Genomic DNA, 20,054 nt, shown 5'->3' on the forward strand with positions numbered 1-20,054 from the left:
GCAGCTGCTCCTTATCGGTTTGGCTGGTGGGGTCAGACAGGGGAACCTTGCTGTTAAGTGGTCAGCAGAAAAGAAATCAGGATTATTAATTCAGATTGTTTTAACTGGTTGAGATTTAAATTTAATAAGCTGTTTATAGAATGCAGTGGTTGTGTTCATACCAAAATTTATTTATAGGATCTTTACTTAATACATGTGAATAAAAGATACAGCTGAAGATCTTCTTAAGAATGCTTATTTACAGGACAGACAGTTTCTTACTTTTCTTGATACAGCTCTGCAGGTGTTATCTTGATGTAACAGTTTTCTCACTTTAGTATTGGATTTTGTTGAAGAGCAAGGGCCACAGGTAGCTCAGGTGTAATTGGCTTATTTCAAGGTGCTTCTGGTTTATGATAATGTTCTGAAATTGTCAGTTAATCTGTTGTCTTCTGATATTTTACTCGTAGATGGGGAAGCCATAGGGAGTCTGTATCATGGCAACAGATGAGGATGGACTGGGACTGTTTGATATCCGCTATGGTGGTAAGATGTGTTAGATTACTTTCTGTTTTGCAGTGAAATAAAAGAAGCAGTCTTATGCAAATAAATAGGTCCAAAAATAACTTAGAAAACAAGGCATAACCAATTTAAGTTGGGAAAAATACTGCTGAGCTTCAACTGTAACTAAATGGCTGTGACCCAGTATTGGTGTAAGCCATATCCCATTAGTAAGTTTGGATTTTACACCATAACTGTGTACTTTGGGTTTCTAGTATGTTATGAGGGGATGGCTGAAACTGGCCTCTGCCCTGTGTTCTACACTGTGTCATTTAACCTTTGCTGTATCCTAATGAAGCACGTATTTGGACATTGTTCCTTTGTTTGCTACTTGTATGAGCAAATGTGCTATCATCTGGTATAGTACCAGCAGTTAAGGTACTGTAGCATGATTTCGATCTCTGCAGTTGGTTGATCTGTGTATGTTTGTGAGATTCCCAGCCTCAGAAGGACTGTGGATGTTAATATTTTTCTTATAGTAAAAGTATTTTTTGCAGAACTAGAGAGATTCACGTACGAGAGATGAGAGTGATAAGAGGCATTGGAAAAAGACATGAAAAGAGACTGAGGAGATTTAGATTAAAATAGTTTTGCAGAACCAGTTAGCATGTGAATAGATGGCAATACTAAAATTATTTGAATTACGATACAGACTTACAATGCTTTCTATTGTTTAGCAAGAAATGCTTCTTTTAACAGTAGTGGTTATACTGTTTTTTGTATTAGTTTCTGAATTGTATAACTTTGTGTTCAATATATTCTAGAAAAAAGTTTCACATTCAGATCAAGTTGACTTAGTTCATAATTTTATGTTTTGCTTGTACTTAAAGCCATATAATTTGCTTAATTCACGATTCTTGTAATATCTGGGAACTGATCTTACAAGCCTGTCTTTGCTCTCTGGTGATTAAAGATCTTTTATCCACAGAACCAGTAGCATGCTGGGTAGAATTCCACTGTCTTCTACTAGTCTGTGTTAGTACTTTTACTACACTCTCCTGCTCTGGGATCATAGCTATGTTTATTGTATGGGAAAGTTAGATATTGGAGTTTATTAACGTTTACTTTGGCTTTTTTTTTTTTTTTCTCGCTTTAGCTGAAGCTTCTCCCTTCAAGGAAGGTGATGAGAGTTCAGTGGATATTTATGATGGCTTGGACAACGGTTTGACAGTTCCTGGTAGGTTGAGTATATCTTGCTGCTTGGCTTGGAGCATTGTAGAGTCTGTGTGCTTCTTAGTCTGGTTTCAAGCAGGACAAGAGTTAGCTTTAAGTTTGCATTTAGCTGGTGTAACATATGCTTCAGCTAGCTACTTGTTCAAATTCAAGACGTATACACTACACTCTGTAAATACAGCAGAGTGTTCTTAAATCTATTAACTGGATGATTATGAGGTAATTTTCATGTGATACTGGCTATTTTAAGAGACTTGGGCATATAAAGCAGTGCAGAGAAGCCTCAGCTATTCTATCTATGCCTTCATATAGGACATTTTACCTTTGGGAAAGCACCTTTTTGTGTTTTTTAAATAGCTTCAGGACCAGAACCAACAGTCACTGGTCTCTAAATCCCCAGTGAGAGCTCCAAAGCATACGTTCTGTGTGATACAGTACATTCACTACATTCTTTTAACCTTTTGTTACTTTTTCAGTAATTTGACGTGCTAATGTAAATTAATGTTTTCTTTTAATTTCTTTGAAGGTAAGAAAGAAATGGACCCAGCACATGTTCTTTTTTAGGAGTCCTGGTGGACTGTTTAATGAAATGCTGCTTTTAGTATTTAAACAAGTATTTCTCTACTGAACTGACTACCGTAAAGCCATTCAGTTCTTATTGAAGGACTATACTATATCATACAGACATAAAGCACCTACACATCTTTTTCTCTCTTTCCATTTTGTATTAGTAACAGTGTATGAGAGTATTCTCTAAGTATCTTTGATGTAGTGAGGTGCATTGTTTAGTAAAAGTAAATGCAATGCAAACATTTTATATAGTCTAGTTCTGATGATTTTTTTTTTTTAATTTGAAAAGAGGATTGGTGAGATATTTGTTCTATGCAGGTGTTATTTGCATATTGTCTTCCATTGTGTAAATAATACTCTTTGCATTATGGTGTTGTCCAAAGGATTGAAGTGCAGCTTTGATAGCTGACTTCATTTATTTTTCTGCAAATGAATCTGTATGTCAGAGGTGTCGTAAGTCAGATTCTGTCCCGAACACCTATTTGGTGAACAGAGCACACAAGTTCATTTGAGGAAAAAGCACCGTTATCTAAATACTTGAAGTGTTTGGGTGTTGGTTTTGGTTTTTTTTTTTACTGTTTTTTTGGAACTAAAGCAAGGGAGTTTACATTTGTGAGGGAATATGAAGTAGCAGAGAACATTTATTCGATACAAGAGGCATGGTATTCAACCCCATCCCAGCTCTACAGTAGCTCCATTCCTCTTTGCATTTAGTTCTGATACACTGCTCTATGTGAATGTGCAGGTCATTGGCATCTGAGTATTCTTTTTCTCAATAATTTTTTTTCAACTCTAAATGTTTCCAAGGTGAAGTCTGGTCAAAAGCTGAATGAATTGTAGGATGCACATATTTATTACAGCTTTCTGATACCTATCAGCTCTGGAATTGCAGAACCTCAGATCACTGCTAAGATGTAGTCCTTCTTGCTTTGTAAATTAGGCAGATTTACTGTGAGTTGGCTCTCCTTTGATGCAAAATTATTTAATCACCACAAAATGCACCGATCTTTGTTGTTAGGTGTCCTGTATATTCTCTTAATTTTTCTGACACAATGTTTTCAGTTGAACTTTACTTTTCATCCTTACCTTTTATGTCAATGTAAATTGGATCAAGTATTTCCAGTAAAACTAACATAAACATTGAAATTCAGGTTAGGAATTTATCCAGATAAGGTAATGTGTTTTCCTCAGTGATACAGTGCAGCCTGTCTAGAAAAATATTTTTTCCTCTATGTAATTTATTTTGTTTCTACAGACAGTTCTGCTCCAAATTCTGCACAAGCTGGAAATGGCTTAAATTTATTTGATGAGATATTAATTGAAGAAGGGACTGCAAAGGAAGCATCTTACAATGAGGTGTGTATTAATGTGACAAAAACAATTGTGGTGTTTGGGAGTTTTTTTTGTTCCAAGTTTTCTTGCGTAAAGTGGAAAAAAATGTTGTCAGTATGCTGATGTTATTGGCAACATAGGGAAACTGCTTTTAAATAAAAAATAATAAAAAAAAAAGAGTATGCTAATAAATTGTTATGTCAATGAGTTTATAAAAATAAGTGAACCTCTCACTATGTGACATGATTTGTTCTCATTTAACGTTCTTTACATGCAGTTAATGTATCAGCTACATTATGGGAAAATTCCTGTAATTTCCTTATAGTTAAATGTCTGTTCAGACACCTGATACAAAGCTAGTCTTGACATTTCTCCCAACGCATTTTACCAGACTAAAGCAGATAGGTCATGGATTAATCTTATGTGTCATTAAATTTTGTCCTTGACGCTGAAGATGACCACGCAGTACATAACTCCTCCTAGCTAACCAGCAGAACACCTATTCTTGTCTATAAGACACATCTTAACTACAAATCTGAGCTTTAGAGTAAAAGAGAAGGACATCCACAGATGTAATGTACTATAGAAGAAGCAGGAGCAAAACCTCCAGGAGTCTGCTAAGTGATGAGAATGTCACTTTGAAAGTTTGAAAGCAGTTGACTGTCAAGTATGACAATAGGGAAGTTGTCCATTCTTCTGTGAAAGTTTTGTCTCCATCTACTTTTAATGAAGGGCTCATGACAATTATATTTTATTTAATTTTGTAATCTCAACAGGAGCATGTCCTTCGCAGTCTATTTTTGCCGTCCAGGTTTGTTTGTAGTAACTTCTTGTTGTGTTTTTCCTTACTTGTTTTGTATTATATAAAACCTGACAAACAAGTCCCCATCTGTAGGGCTCTGAGAACTGCTCCCTGATAATTATGTCTTTAATTTCACAATGATGTGGCTTCCTGTTACTCTTTAGCCTATTACTGTTGGACAAGCACATGTAGATTTCCTCTCATCTGAGTGTTTGTGATGTTTTAGGGACTTGTATACCTGTTGGAACATATTGAAGTTTTTTGTTTTAATATGGCTTTAATGTTACTTTTGAGAAAAAGCAGAGCTTTGTAATATAAAATGCTGTCTCAGCTAACTGTAAATCTAGGGGAGTAACTTTTCAGTGTAATTAAGTCCACTTCTGTGCTGTGAATTCTTCTCTCTCTGACAGTTGCAGGCAGAATATGGAAAGTGTCAACTGCAAATTAAAGAGTTGATGAAGAAATTTAAGGAAATACAGGCACAGGTACTGTAGTTCAAAGGGCAATGGTGTCAATATTTATGTAAACCAAACTAAATATTACTTTGAGAGAGCGCTAATTGCTTACGCTTTCCAGAATTAATCCATCACATGCGTGGTTTGTAAAGCACCTCTGTAGGTGCTAGGAGCTTTTTCTGCCTAGGATAGTTGCTAGGATAGCCTGCTGACAAAATCAGTAGGTGAATTCACTTGTTTCACAGTGTTGTGTGCCGTAAGACTTTAGTTACTTAAAAACTATCTTCTATGTCCTTAATTAGAAAATAAGCATGTGAAATGAGTAATTACCAGAAAGGTATCCCGTTCTCTTGGTTTTTTAAACAAAAGTTCTTTAGTGCACTAGGGAGAGAGTTGTAAAGGTAACTGAGCTGTCATTAGAACTGGAAGAGGATCTCTGCGTTGCTTTCAGCAGAGTGCCATTTGGATAAGGCTGAACTGCTCTTCAACTTGAGCTAGTATCCCCGTGATGTGCCATTCTATATAATTAGATCATCTCGGGCAATTCTGCAACATGCTTTACTGTGAATTACAGATAAGTCCCAAAGGTTCTATGTTTGCAGTGGTAAGCAACTTCTGTCCTGTGACATTTCTGAATTGTTTTCTGCAAAACTTGTCTGCTTTTCTGAACAGACTTTGCTGAGGACAACTATTAAGAGTATGGGCTGTCTTTAGGATTGACAGACAGGGTTCTAGAAAATCATATCTAGAAATGTTATAATGATAGAACACCCAAAGTTGGTCTTGATATCTTGAAAGAAGTACAATTACTCTCTTTCTCTGAAAGTGCTTAAAAGATACATCTCTCATTTGACACAGTGACCAGGAAAGCAATAAATTGAGTAGAAGAATGAAGTAAAGGGGAGGTTTATAATTTTTTATCTCTATGGGAACTTGGTTTATTGCATATTTCAGTTTTAATAAATTGTTTCCTTAAAACATCTTAAATAATTACCAAGAACACAAACAAGAGCAGAAACGTGAGTGATGTTAGAAAAAAAGGAAAAGAGCTCCTTTGGATCTCAGTAATTCTGACTTCTACAAAGTTTCTGTATGTTCTATCAGTTTGCATATGATGAGGCTTTCTCTAATTGTTGTCTTTAACTGTTTTTCATTACGTGTTTGGGTACTCAAGCTAATTCTTGTTTTTCTCTTTTTCCCCGCCCCGACTCTGTTTTTTGTATATATTTAAAAACAGAATGTCATTCTACAGAATGAAAACCAAGCTCTCAAAAAGAATATTTCAGCACTTATCAAAACAGCAAGAGTGGAAATTAACCGTAAGGATGAAGAAATCAGTAATCTCCACCAAAGGTACAACTAGACAGTAGAACTGTAAACATGCTTTTTGTCTGATGGTGTTTATAGTCTTGTGAGAAACTTTTGTGTATCAGAAATAGGGTGGCCAGCAGGACTAGGGAAGTGATCATCCCCCTGTACTGGATATTAGGAAAAATTTCTTCATGGAAGGGGTTGTCAAGCATTGGAACAGGCTGCCCAGGGAAGTGGTTGAGTCACCATCCCTGGAGGTATTTAAAAGACATATAGATGTGGTGCTTAGGGACATGGTTCAGTGGTGGGCTTGTCAGTGTTAGGTTAACAGTTGGACTTGATGATCTTAAAGGTCTTTTCCAACCTAAATTATTCCATGATTCTGTAATTGTGAGGTTTAGTACTGGCACAGTCAGAGGGAACGGGTGTCTATCTGCTTTCCTTGATGAGGTCTTTGATTTCTAATTAAGAAAATGAGGAATCCAAAGGTTGACCATTTGCCTGAATTCTTTTCTTGTTTGTTTTGTTTTGTTTCATCACCCATTCCTGGTGGGTTACTAACCATCTGTCATGTTTCAAAGCAGATACTATCTTACACTGTTCAGCTTCAGAACTAGTCTGTTTTATGATCTCAGACACAAATTCCATGGAACTTTTCAGACAACAAATGAAAACAAATAAAGAGTCTATACAATGTTTTTGTGGTAAGGTCTGAAAGCATTGTTTCCAGTGGTGAAGGATAGCAGCTAGAAAATTCTTGGTAATTTCTGTATACTGCACATCTGACTGCAAGGAGTTGAAAATATTGAAGTACGGATGGGAGAGTGGCTGAGTGTAAGGTTTCTGGACCACTTGAAACCCAAGCAGTGGTGCAAGATTCAGGACTCCTAGCTTGTCACAAGGTCTGCTTGTCACTTGTGTGACGTCAGTCACATCATTGGTTTGTGTTTCAGTTTAACCATTTGGTATTTTCTCGCACCAGAAGATGTCATAAAGACAAAGGTTAGTTTGATGTTACTGTGCTAGAGGCTATATGCATATTAACTATGCAATTATTTTTCTAAATACAAAAAAATACCAGAAATTATTTGATGGAGATCAAGAGGTTTTAACACGTGTAATTCAGTTGATTGTCTTTGACACGGTAGCTGTCATTTTCACATGTTTGCATGTAGGTAATTTTCTGGGTTTTAGATTAAATTGTTTGAAAAATATTTTCATGTTTCAAATACTTGCCTTTATTAAAGAGTTTACAAATTCCTTTGCAATACCTTCTGATGGTGATGAAAATTTATGAACAAAGTATTTGATCTATGTATTTTGGAGGCATCCATTATGGAAAATTGTGGGGAATGTGGTACTTTGAGGTCTTAGAAGTAGGGTATTCTTTGCTGCATGGTCTATAATAAATTAGCTCATCTTAAGCAGTCTACATCTCTGTAAAGACTACTTCAAGTATAATATATTTAAGGGAAATTGTTAGTGCTCATCTCAAAAAAAAAAATCAAAACAAATTAAAAAAATCCCAAAAACCCCACTTGGATGCAATCACATTCTTCACACATATATGCAGATTTAGTAGCCAGCCTAAAGCATGGCAAAAACTTGTCAATATATTTCAAAATCAAACAGAAATATAGGAAGGGGGTTTGGATTACACAGCAGCAGCGTTGCTTTAGTTGAATGTTCAGTTCACATCCCAATGTCACATTCTTGGAGTAGAGCCAGTTGTATAAGCTCATCATTACATATTTAAATTTACTGTATTGGTCCATAGGAAGCGTTCAGTTTGATAAAGCAAAACCAACCCCATTTTTTATTTGAAATAAATACAGAAATATTTTACTCTTGAACTTATTCGTTTGGTTGCCAGTTTACCAAATAGTAAACTACTGAATTGATCTCTTTTTGATTATTATTTTTTTAAATCACTAATGCTGTAAAGAACAACTTTTTTTTTTTCCTAGGGGAATGCTCTTATTATTGCTGGACAATGAAATACTATTCTGAATTACTGAAATTGTTAGTTAGACCCAATACAGTATATTTCCACAGATCTTGCTTTTTCTTCAGATGAATTTCATTTGGAAAATATGCATACAAATTATATTCCTTTACTGAGCGCTAATGGGTATTGTTAAGCTTCTATTTTTATCCCACGTATTTTTTCAACTTGAAGCTGAAGGAAAGTATGAAAATTTTTTAGATACGGATTTATTGCAATTCAGCTTTAGCTATGTTTAAATAAATTCCAAAAACTAACATGTCTTTTTTTGTTTTTATAAACAGGTTGTCAGAATTTCCCAGTCATCGAAGTAGCTTCTCCAGAACGTACCTTCCAGGATCAGCTAATGGAAGGTGCTCTGAGATGTGTAAAACAAAAGATTCCAAACTCAGACTTTCTGATTTAGGTGACAGTATAAAGATGGAGCACAGAATGAAAAATGACTGTTCAAAAGATACACACCACAGTCACTCGTCTCATAATAGGGACAATGGGAAGTCTAGCTCTGAAAAAAGAAACACTCCACATTTACTGAGATACCCTTCCGAAGAGCTCTGTAATGATGATACTCATACGTGTCCACCAAACTATGACCATAGTTTCAACAAGGATAACAGAAAGGAAAGAAAAGAAATGAAAAGTAATGAACAGTATAGAAGGGGAAATGTCAACAAATACAAAAGAGAAGGACATCAGAGCACCGGAAACAGTGGTAACTGTAACAATGGTGACAGTGAAGAAGGGAATTCAGATCCTCAGCCAAAGCTGAAAACTCCTTCAGAGAAGGCTAGTAAAAATGAGTTGCAACAAAAAAGTCAGACCATAAAACTCAAATGCAGTCCAAGTGCAGAAAGAAGAGTAGAAAGAGATGTTTCCTCCTGGGAGAAACAAACTACCAGTAAAGACAGATTTCAAACAAGGGGTGAATTGTATGCTGATGAGAGATCACAAAATGTATTTAAAAAAGACATTAAAACACATGATAAAGATGAAAAAAATGCTGGCCAAAAAAATAAACCAAATGAAAAGCTACAAGAGCAACCAAGGAGGTCCGGGAGAGGGAGTAGTCCACACTCAAAGAATGAGCATTCAAGGAGTGTTCACGAATCACATAGATGTCGCATGGAAGAGTCTAGAAAAGGAAAAGACATCGACTGCAGGAGAGACAGGGGAACAAATGATCATACTTCTCGAGAAGGAAGGACTTCGCCTTCTAATTCCAACAGCAGAGAGCATAAATATGCACGCTTGAAGGAAAATAGTAGTAGATATGAATGGGAAACAGCACATTCCAAATCAGAAAGGCACAGAACTGAAGAAAAAAGGAAAAGAGAAAGAGAGAATCAGGATGAAAATAGACATTTTAGAAATGAAAGAAAAGTTGCAAAAGAGATTTCTCACCAATCTGCAAAAGAATCCAAGAAAGTTACAGATGTTACAAAAGGTGAGAGAAACAGGTCCAGTAAGCTAGAAGAAACATCCAAAGTAGCAGATAGCTTAAAAGACCATAAAGTTCCCAAAACTAAAGGTGATCACACTGGGACCAAAAGCAAAGACTTAAAACTTAGCTTTATGGAAAAGCTAAATTTAACTCTTTCTCCTGCTAAGAAACAATGTCTCTCTCCAATGGATGGACTTAAAACACCTTCTCAAAAGGCCGCTGATGAAGGAAGTGCAGAGCTCATGCTGCAGGCAGAACTGTTAGATTCTGCCCACCCTGTTAACTGTGGACCCACAGAGCAAACTAATTCAATGCTACAAGTTCTGGACAGTGCAGCTCAAAGCGACGTGGAACCAGCACTGCCTGTTTCTGTCAATTTTGAAAATGAAGCCTTGAAAGTAGCAGATCCAGCACAGTCTGATGCATTGCCAGCAGTGGCACCTGATGAAGTGAGCTCAGAAACCTTACCAGAAGCAGAAGTGGGTCAGGTACAGCCCCAGGCCTTGCCAGGATCAGCAGAGGTACTGGCTCCTGATGAGGTGCAGGCTGAAATGACAGAAGCAGTAGAGGCTTGTGAGCTGGTTGAATCGGAAACCTCAGCAGCAGCAGTGGCAGAGAGAGATCTGAATGACCCTGAATCTTTGCCCATGGAGGTGACAGGGTCTGTGGCAGATTGTGAAAACTTGCCTGGGACAGTGGGTGAGATGCAGGATGATAATGTATCTGCAGCAGAAGTGGCACAATCTGAACCTGCCAGTGCAAGTATGGGAGTCATTCCTGAGTCAGCAGGCGAGAAAAAAGAGGAAGATAAAATACGGCCAGCTGCTGACATAGAAAGCTCAGCAGACCAACGTGGCTCTCAAAACCTTGTCATAAATGACTCAGAAACCAGAAGTTCTGGTGACCTGAAGTCCTGTGATGTCGCAGATGATATTAGTGAAACAAAACCAGAGTCTTTAATGGAAGTAGTGAAGGACGATGATCACTTGGCTGCAGAAAACGTTGAGTGTCCTGATGAGGAAAAGGGTATCTGCAAAATTAATATGAGTACATTTCAGTCACTTGAGAGAACTATGTTAACTGGTAAGGAGGAACCATTAGTTGACCAGAATGCTTGTGATCTGGAGCCGGACTTAACTGAAGTCAGTACAGCAGCATCTTCTCTTAGTGGTGAAATATATCCTCAACCTAAAGAGAAAGAAACTAACCCAGTTCCTGTTGATGATGACAGCTCAATACTGAGCATTGATCTCAATCACTTGAGGTATATTCCGAAGGCCATCAGCCCTCTGAACAGTCCAATGCGTCCTTTGGCTAAAGCACTTAAGGTGGAAAGTCCCTGCAAAGGTCTTGTGAGGAGTTACAACAAAGGTATTTGTATATGTGTATTCTGATTTATCTTCTACGCAAAGACTTACAAGATCCATTTGTGGAAAGCAGAAATGACTTTAACTGCTTTCTCAAAAGTAAAAATTGTTTCTTCTTTAGCTATGTAAGTCATAGTGGTCCCTTTTTGTTTACATGGGAACTGTTTAACAGTGCAGTTAAGATTGTAGCCAACTGAACATTAGTGCTATAAAAATTGGAGTTTGTCACTGCTGACAGATGAGTGGTTGAAACAAGTTATGTACTTACTAACTTCTAAAAAAATACATATGTGTTTCTTAATTGTGGTTAATTCTGAGTAGAGCTCATTATGTTTTTCTCTGAAATTGTAGAAGCCAAAGTTATTTAGGATCATATTCTTTCAAGTATTTATTTGTGAGAGAGTACCCGAGACTTAATTTCTAGGAATGTCAGCTGAGAGAAGGCTGTGGTCTCCATCTGAATTAATTTCAGTGTGAATTTTTATATATATTTAGTAATTGCGAGTCTGTTGGTGGGGAAAAAAGGAGAACAAGTAGAACATGAGGATTTATCGTTAATGAAGTGAGAGCTAACTCCTAAATAAGTTGTCAGGGAGATACAATAAGGTGACAGCACTCACAGGAAGTAAAAGTAGGTGACCCAAAGTTTAAATATTTTACTTGTGTGAAGTTAACTCTTTCTATAGTGTCCTGCTGCAACTAATAAAAAGTTTATTGGAAGTTTAGATTTCCTACTAGAAGAGGAATGGGATAGTGGCATTTAAATCCTTTTTCTTATCTTTCAGAGCATAATCCTCATGGGTTTTTTGCAAATCTTAGTGTTTACTCTGGAATTCTGTCTCTTGTGCTTTTATGTTCTTTGAAATATCGGGAGTACACAAGAGCTTTTGGAGCGGAGTAGATGAACATCAAATAGAAGTATTTTCCCTGACTTACTCATTAGAGGAATCCATCCTGTTCAGAACTGGCTGCTAAATTACAAAACAGTGATTTTCAGCTCTGAAGTTAGATGCCTTGTTGTCTTGTGATCTAACTAATGATACTCGTATCAAATGTTCTGAATGTGTTATTGACAGGAGACTATGGTTTCTTGTAGCCTCAAAATTCAGTACTCACCTTTCTACTGTTCTGCAGGACAGGAGTACATGTGTTAATTACTATGGTTTGATCACTTTCATTTTGTACTTTGGTTTGTCAAAATATTGAAGTGATTGGTTTGAGAAGGTGTTGATCCTTGTAAAACTGAAATGATGGAATGTTTTTGCTCCTGTAGAATCTGTGTAAGTTAACATTTCAGATGTTGCTCTAAAATGTTAATCACGAGTTCATTTTTTATGGAGTGCAATTTAGATATGATCTTTTATGAGATTAAATGTTTGTTAGAGGTCATTAAGCAGTCTAATCTATGTGCAATTGGACATAAGTGTTTTTATTAGTAGAGTGCCCAGCAAGCCTAAAAATAACTGCAGATCTCATTAATCAATACGTGTGCACTTCAGTGGAATTTTTGTACAATGGAAATGAGCTTGCCTTTTCATCTTTTGTGACATGCTGCTTTGTAGTTAACTGTAATTACTTATTTTTCTTAACGAAATAACATTTGGTTTGAATTTAAATAATGATTAAATACATATTTAATGATATCTCAAAAATACGGAACGTTTAATAAACTTATTTGTGAGAAAGAGTAAGGCATGCTACATTTGTTAGAACTTTGGCCTTTCCTCTCACATATCTCATTCCCCATTCCTGTCATTCAGGAACCTGAACTGGAGGCTTTTTCCAAAATTTCTAAGAAAAATGAGTTGCTCAATGCACTGAGTTGCAGCGTTGGTAATCTTAAATGCATCAAAAAACCAGAATAGGAGTTTTATCATGTGTGCGCTGCCTAGTGCTCTTTTTGTTTAGTATGTCCGTTTATTGAAAGACTCAAAAAAACATTTTATTGGCCCTGGTAAAGGAAGTTGAATGTGAACATTAATAGACCATTTGTTCTCATTATGGTTTTGTTGTGAGACTGTTGAAAGAAAAGCCACCTACTGTATGTAAATGTTAGTCCAGAATGGTGTTAAAATTCAGCTTGTGCAGTGTTCAGAGAACCTGTTAAAGTAAGTGGAAAGAAAGAAGTTCAAAATTGATGGAAGCTGCTAGATTTTTCTGGTTTGAATGGATATAATTGTGAGAGAGATCACATGTTTTTGGTGAAATGTTGAAGTCTCATTTGCCCTTTAAAGCTCAGAAAAATCCCTTAAACTAGCAGCTGCTGAAGCAAACCACCCAAACTTGTCATAGCTCAAAACTTCCTGAGTTAACATTGGCAGTTTCACGCAAACCGTTCTGAACGGTCACTTTACAGAGGAGAATCTTCCAGGTTTTTCTGAAAATGTCTGTTTATAATTGCATTCTTTATGGTCTTTAACATACTGTTTTCTTCTTATAGATTTAATTCCTGAAAGTACGGTTGTCGTCTGTCCCTCAAAGAATTTGTCAAAGGAGGTCAACAAAGAAAATCAAAAGCCAGTTAGCATGTCTGATGAACGCTTAGAGATGGAGTCCCAACTGAGTATCTCTTCAGATGAAATAGAAGAAGGAGAAATCATAAGCAGTGATGAAGATGAAGAAAAATCTAAACCAGAAAGAGGCTCTGAAAATACAAAAAAGTCAAGACCAAAAACTTCTCCTGAGACACAAAATTTGACCAGCAGTCCGCAGAATCAAAAGAGCAAAACTGTATGTAGCAATGAAGGTAATGGAAAATTTGTTCCTGTGCAAGTAAGTACAAAGAAAAACAGAGAGAGGCATAGAAATCATACTTTCAAATCTTCAAAGGATATGAAGAAAAATAAAACTGTGAGCGTTGCTTGTCTTGAGAAAATAGTTCATGTTATTGTTGAGCCTTCAAATGTACAAGAAATCATGCAGATGCTAAGAGCTATACGAAAACAAATGAGGAAAAATTATATGAAGTTCAAGGTACACTTCCCAGTTCAGCATTTTCACAGAATTATAGAATCTGGTATCATAAATTTTACATCATTAATAAAATACTTGAACTTTTCCAAGATGTCTACATTAGGTGAGACATTAAAATTGGATATCTGTGATATTATAGAGTCCAAACTTAAGCAACTTAAAAAGAATGCAATAGTGGACCGTCTTTTTGAACAGAAAGTATCAGATATGAAAAAACAGTTATGGAAATTTGTAGATGAACAGCTTGATTACTTATTTGAAAAGATAAGGAGAATTATAATAAAACTATGTGATGTGGTAAATGTGGGAAATGAGAGTGAGGAAAGGAAGTTTGAAAGAGCAGGAAAGCAAAACCACAAAATCAGTCATAAAAATAATGTGCAAAGATCTAGAAAAAAGTCCCTGAAAGCCAGATCTCAAAAACCTGAAGAATATATCCTTTCGAAGCAAATTCCAGACTATCAACGACCTAAGTGTCACCATGAGAAAAATAAAACAGATGCACCAAAAACTGCCTTTACAAAATGTCTTAATTCTATTGGTAACACGAGGAATTCCCAAACCAAAGTGCACCTCTCTAAAGACAATAATTTGCAAGGCACTCTCACTCCATCGAAGGGTGTAAAATATGAAAAGGAAGGATTCCAGCTATCCAGAGATACTAGCAAGTCTGATATTAGCTATGACCTTCTCACAGAACAACAGGCGTCCAGTCTTACATTTAATCTTGTAAGCGATGCTCAAATGGGTGAAATTTTCAAAAGCTTATTGCAAGGCTCTGATCTCTTGGAAAAAAATGGTGGTAATATCGACAGACATGAGTGGGAATTCAGGACTCCAGAAAAACAGTTTTTAGACACTCATAAATGCAGAGGTAATGCTGCTGGACTGGTGCAAGAGATTGCTCCAAAGGAGACTTGTGTGGAATCTCGACCAGTAGACGATATTAACTGGCCTATTGTTTCACCTGTAAGATCTCCCTCTTTAGTATCTAGGCTTCAGATGTCTGTTCATCCAGATGTACTAGATGAAAGCTGTATGTTTGAGGTTCCTACAAATGCAGCTTCATGCAAAGAAGATGAATGCAGTTTACAAAAGAATAAATCATTTGTTTCTTCTATCCTCCTTGAAGATTTGGCTGTTTCCTTAACTGTTCCATCACCTTTGAAATCAGATGCTCACCTCAGCTTCCTAAAACCTGAGAGTACTTCTAGCTCAACTCCCGAAGGTGTTCTCAGCGCACATTACAGCGAAGATGCACTTCTTGAAGAGGAGGATGCCACTGAACAGGACATTCATTTGGCTTTAGAATCTGATAATTCAAGCAGTAAATCAAGTTGTTCTTCATCATGGGCAAGTCGGCCTGTTGCTCCTGGTTTTCAGTGTCGCCCTAGCTTACCCATGCATGCAGTAATCATGGAGAAATCCAATGATCATTTTATTGTAAAGATTAGGCGTGCGGTGCCATCTGCCTTCCCAGCATCTGATCAGGTGGCTTCAGTGAAGGAAGCACGGGCATCCTCAACCAAGATTGAAAAAGAAGAAATGAGAAGTGGGGAAAAAGAAAGGGCCAGTCAGAGTGCCACAGCAGCCACTGTGCAGGAAACAGTCAAACCAGATCTGATTAAGATGGATCAGTTGCCTTGTGTCAGCACTGGACAAGAACAAAATCCTGCCTTACCTCAACCTCTTAAGGAGTCACATAATAGCACTGGAAAGGAAGAAGCTCCTGGGTTGCTTGGACCTTGTAGAAAATCTTCAAACACAGAGAGTCATGATGCTGAAAGCCGAGATGAAGGCTCTGAGCAATCTCAGACACACAAGTTGAAAGTATCTGAAAACATAAATGAAATGGGTGTTAGATCTCGAGCTTCTTTTCCCACTGAATGCAGGGTGGAGTCATATATAGACTTAACAGATGAGATTGTTAGTGAAACTTCATGTCTCGCAGTGGAATCCACTGCAGGTAACAGGGCTCAGGAAATCTCTGCAGCTAACTCAGAAATCCATGATAAAAAGGAAGAACTAAAGGAGTGCTCTGATGCATTTATAGACTTAACAGAAGAGCTTTCCAATGAGATTGTAGCAGGTGAATGTAATCTTGAAACAAAATCCACGTTGAATACTGATGTAGGATGCCAGATAAGTGTAGATGATAAAAACTGTAAAAAAAGGAAAAAGGAGGCTGTTGGAGAGAATTTCAACTCAAAAAGGCAACGAAAAGAAACTGAATCAGCGGGTGAAGGGGGTGATACAATTGATGTGAAACCTGAAGAGGTAATTTCAGCACCCAAACAATGTTCCAGTAAGAAGAATGAGTTACAGCAGAACAAAGACTCTTCTCCTTTGGCTTCATCTGCATCATCACCTAGTCTGTATGCCAAAAACATCATTAAAAAGAAGGGAGAAGTAGTAGTTTCCTGGACAAGGTAATTTTTTATTTGATCTGTTTGATTGTTCTAGGGTTTTTTTAAACTACCTGATATGCTGAGAAGTGGGAAGAGAAGGATATTTAGCTGACGGCTGAGGTTATTCGGCAGTTCTATGTCCTGTAAATAGTGGAGTGGGAGTCTCCTCCTATCTATGCAGGATGGCAGATTGAGGTCTCTTCCTAGAGTACCACTGAAATGTACCAAAGTCTATTTTATACTTTTTCTGTAACAGTTATCCAGGTGAAAACAAATTTAAAAGATGAACTGATTTAATGTAATCCTGTTAGCAGCCTTGGAAGAGAAAAATTTTGGGTCATTTCTTGGGTAGGTTAAATCAGATTTGTCTTAAAGAAGGTGGCTTCCATGCATCATAACTAATTCCATCATCCAGATCTCCCAGAACAAGACTACTTTTTGCTTTTGGTTTTAAAGCTTATATGGTAAGGTAACAAAACTTACTATATTTTTGTTTCCCCTCTCCGTTCCCTTTCTTACCCAAAAATTCCGGCCAGACTTGGTAAGGGATGGAGGTCTTTGATGTTCCTACAAGGCCTGGTGACTAGGTAAAGGAGAGCAGCTAAAGATTTCCCCCACTGTGAGAAGGTCTGAGAGCAAACAGTTTTCTGTTTTGGGGTCTACACTGCTCAATCTGCAGAAATGTACTAGTCAACCATTCAGCCCATATATTCCAGTTAGTAGGATGTGGGTGACGCATGAGGTGACTGTGTCTCGAAGATACGTGCAAAGTTATTGTGGTGTGTTCTTATCCCTAAGAAATTATAGTTAGTAGGTTTTGCTGTTCTTGCTACAACTTGATACAATCAACACTTTAAAAAGGGGCTCCTAGAATTTTCAGAACAGACTTTTCTGAACTCTAGTTCAGATATAAAGCAAGTTTGTAGGTAGCATTTTAAAAGCAAATCGACGCCTTTATGGGGAAGAGATTGCAAAAATGAATACGATTTTTAATGTGCAAGCCAATGAGATAGGAAGATATTATTACAGTTTTCCTTATGAATATGACTAGGCTTTCTGTGTCACAGTCTTTGTCCGTCTTTGAACTATGCCAAAAAAAAAGTTTATGTAAATAACTAGTTATTACATTTTTCTTTGAAATGATCTTTGAACGATGCCTAAAAAAAAAGTTTATGTAAGTAACTAGTTATTACATTTTTCTTTGAAATGGAGGAGATTTAATATAATCTGTTGGAATGACATGTTTCAACCAAAGATCTATAGTAGCAGCTGTTTAATAACTGTGTCTGTATACATTTTACATATACCTAAATCATTAATGAAACAAACAGTAAGTTGATGACACACAAGAATAGACTCCTGGTCCTTTATTCTCATGTGAGCAGTAGATGTGCTCTGAGTATGTTTGTTCTGTTAAGCCACTTACAGAAGTCAAACACCTCTCTGTTTAATCTTTGAATGTCAGTGGGCCTCAGGTGAAAGCTGCTACCTAGCCTTGCAAACTGAGGCAAGTCCACCAAGATCTACTCACTCTTGTTGAATTTATGAGTTCCTGTCAATTCAAGTCTAAATGTGCTTTAGATGCTTAAAACTCTTTTTGATTACTTTGATTTTGGACTAACTATATTGTAATAACCCTGCCCTTCCTAACAGGATAGCATGATTTCCACTACCACTTATTTGTACTGACTCTGTTACCCTGTGCTGGTAGAGTGGAGGATCCTCTGTAAGTTCATTGCTGCTGTTTGAACTCATGTTCCGTAGTGTGGAAAGACTCAGAATTTTAGATATGCTTGTATGTATTTTTTTGTTTGTGTGCATGTGCACATATATATGTATTAATATTTTTAAAATCTGGTTTGGCTATAGAAATGATGACCGAGAAATTTTGCTGGAATGTCAGAGGAAAGGACCATCAAGCAAAACCTTTGTTTCCTTAGCGACTAGGCTGAACAAAAGCCCAAATCAGGTAGGTGTTATTGTTCTTATATTTGATAACTATGTTGCTACATTTATGATTGCAGTTGAACAAAAACCTTTGGAGACTTTCTGCTAATTTGGAGTTGTTTTTTCCTCCTATCTTTTTAGGGGGGAGTTCTTGAAAAAAGAACATTAGATTCTCCCAGTTGTGACTTTTTAAAAAATATACGTTATAGGGATATTATGGTCCAGGGATTTTTCAGTTCTTGTTTCAGTGGTCCCTTAAAACTGCTGTGTCCAGTCATAAGCCAGGGACAACAGGATTGTTTCTATTGTTGGATGAGCACTTAGATAAAGAAAGGTAATTTGGAGAGGCTTAGAGCCTTTGCACACATTTAATAAATGACAAAAGGATTAAAATTAGAGCTGGAAAAAATACCAGGATTTTGCAGAATGGACATTTTTAATTAAAATGTTTCCTTTTTTTCTTTCACTTTTTAATTAAGAAACTTCATAGCTGTCAAATTGATGTAGAACTTTGCAGTGGTTTGCATGTAACTTTGTACTTGTCTTGAATTGCTATCTTAACCTCTATCCTGCAAGTCTAAAAAGGGAAGAATACTCCTTTGAGTAAGTTAGGAAATCCTGCATGCTTGGAATTTGGCTTTTAGGATGTTCTGTTGCGTGGTTACAGAGTCTTTGCAGGGTTTAGAAGCTGTTTGGGTGGATGGTTTGATAGAAGTGTTAGCTGTGCCTTTATGCCACTCTTCCCAGTTAGCTACTTGGTGGATGGTAGATAGGCTATAGCAATATGCATGGAGCGATAAGAAGCACTAACTTACAATTGAATGAGGTCGCTATGTAAGCTGTAGCTATGCTAAACAAAAAGATGTTTGACTGTCATCTACAGACCAGTTTTGTAAAATCCCTGGCAGGCAGATTAGTCCATGTTGAGCCATAAATACATGAAGCAACAGAGCGTATAAGAGGGTAGAAAATAACCAATAAAGTGTGCTTTTTATGGAGTACAAAATAAGCTTTTGTCCTTACATTTGAATCTTACTCACAGTTATATCTGGCAAAATTCAAGTCTAGTTGACTTGAAGCCTTCATTTTTTTCCTCCTTGTTGTAAGGAAACCTGTGTTAAACTAGTAGTTGTCTGTAGCTCTCTGTGATTAACCTGGAAGCTATTTCAGATGTCAAAGCTCCAATTAACCTGTTAATGGTTCTCCTAAAATTAATTGGAAGCAAATAAAGTAGTGGTCTTTTTTAAATACTTTATGCTGTCAGATCAGTTTGTCTTGGTAGGTATGGAAATCTAGGGCCTTAATGATGTGTCTTTTTTTGTCCTCCATTAGGTTTCAGAAAGATTCAAGCAGTTAATGAAGCTGTTCAAGAAATCCAAGTGCAAGTAAACCTACCACCAAGTTGCTTCATGGTTCCAGGGTTTAGCTGTTAACCAGCAACAGTGGACTACAACCACTGCATTCATATGGTGGGCTAGTGGAAGGTGTCCAAGTCCAAATACTAAGTTTGGTAAATCTGATGCACTGTTAATTGTTTACTTCCCTATCCTTGTTTCCACTGAAGTGCTATATCAGAATAACACAGAGGGAACTTTACAAACAAACTGGCTCGGAAAGAATGGCTGCAGACAAATGGAGCAGTATCATTTCAAGGGGGGACAGCTCCTGTTGGTTAAATGTGCTCTATAAGCAGAGACAAGGGTGTGTGCTTGTCAAGCGAAAATAACGGC

General features: G+C 37.0%; 1 protein-coding gene across 1 annotated transcript; it reads left to right on the top strand.

Annotated features, from left to right (window-relative positions):
- Window positions 1–448: 448 nt before the first annotated feature.
- Window positions 449–19,713, top strand: CASP8AP2 (caspase 8 associated protein 2). The gene is made up of 9 exons (XM_010082549.1): window positions 449–525; window positions 1,637–1,717; window positions 3,539–3,639; window positions 4,828–4,902; window positions 6,110–6,225; window positions 8,473–11,000; window positions 13,437–16,398; window positions 18,247–18,346; window positions 19,657–19,713. Exons 1-9 carry the CDS (start codon window positions 477–479, stop codon window positions 19,711–19,713), a joined length of 6,069 nt encoding a protein of 2,022 aa, XP_010080851.1. The 5' UTR covers window positions 449–476.
- The last annotated feature ends 341 nt before the right edge of the window (window positions 19,714–20,054 follow it).

The sequence above is a fragment of the Pterocles gutturalis genome, unplaced genomic scaffold, assembly GCF_000699245.1.
Source record: "Pterocles gutturalis isolate BGI_N339 unplaced genomic scaffold, ASM69924v1 scaffold42714, whole genome shotgun sequence".
Classification (NCBI taxonomy): Eukaryota; Metazoa; Chordata; class Aves; order Pterocliformes; family Pteroclidae; genus Pterocles; species Pterocles gutturalis.

Coding starts and splice junctions, on each gene's coding strand:
- CASP8AP2 (XM_010082549.1), top strand. CDS start 477: ATGGCAACAGATGAGGATGGACTGGGACTGTTTGATATCCGCTATGGT. Junction 11,001..13,436: donor TGTGAGGAGTTACAACAAAG/GTATTTGTATAT, acceptor TTCTTCTTATAG/ATTTAATTCCTGAAAGTACG. Junction 18,347..19,656: donor TGAACAAAAGCCCAAATCAG/GTAGGTGTTATT, acceptor GTCCTCCATTAG/GTTTCAGAAAGATTCAAGCA.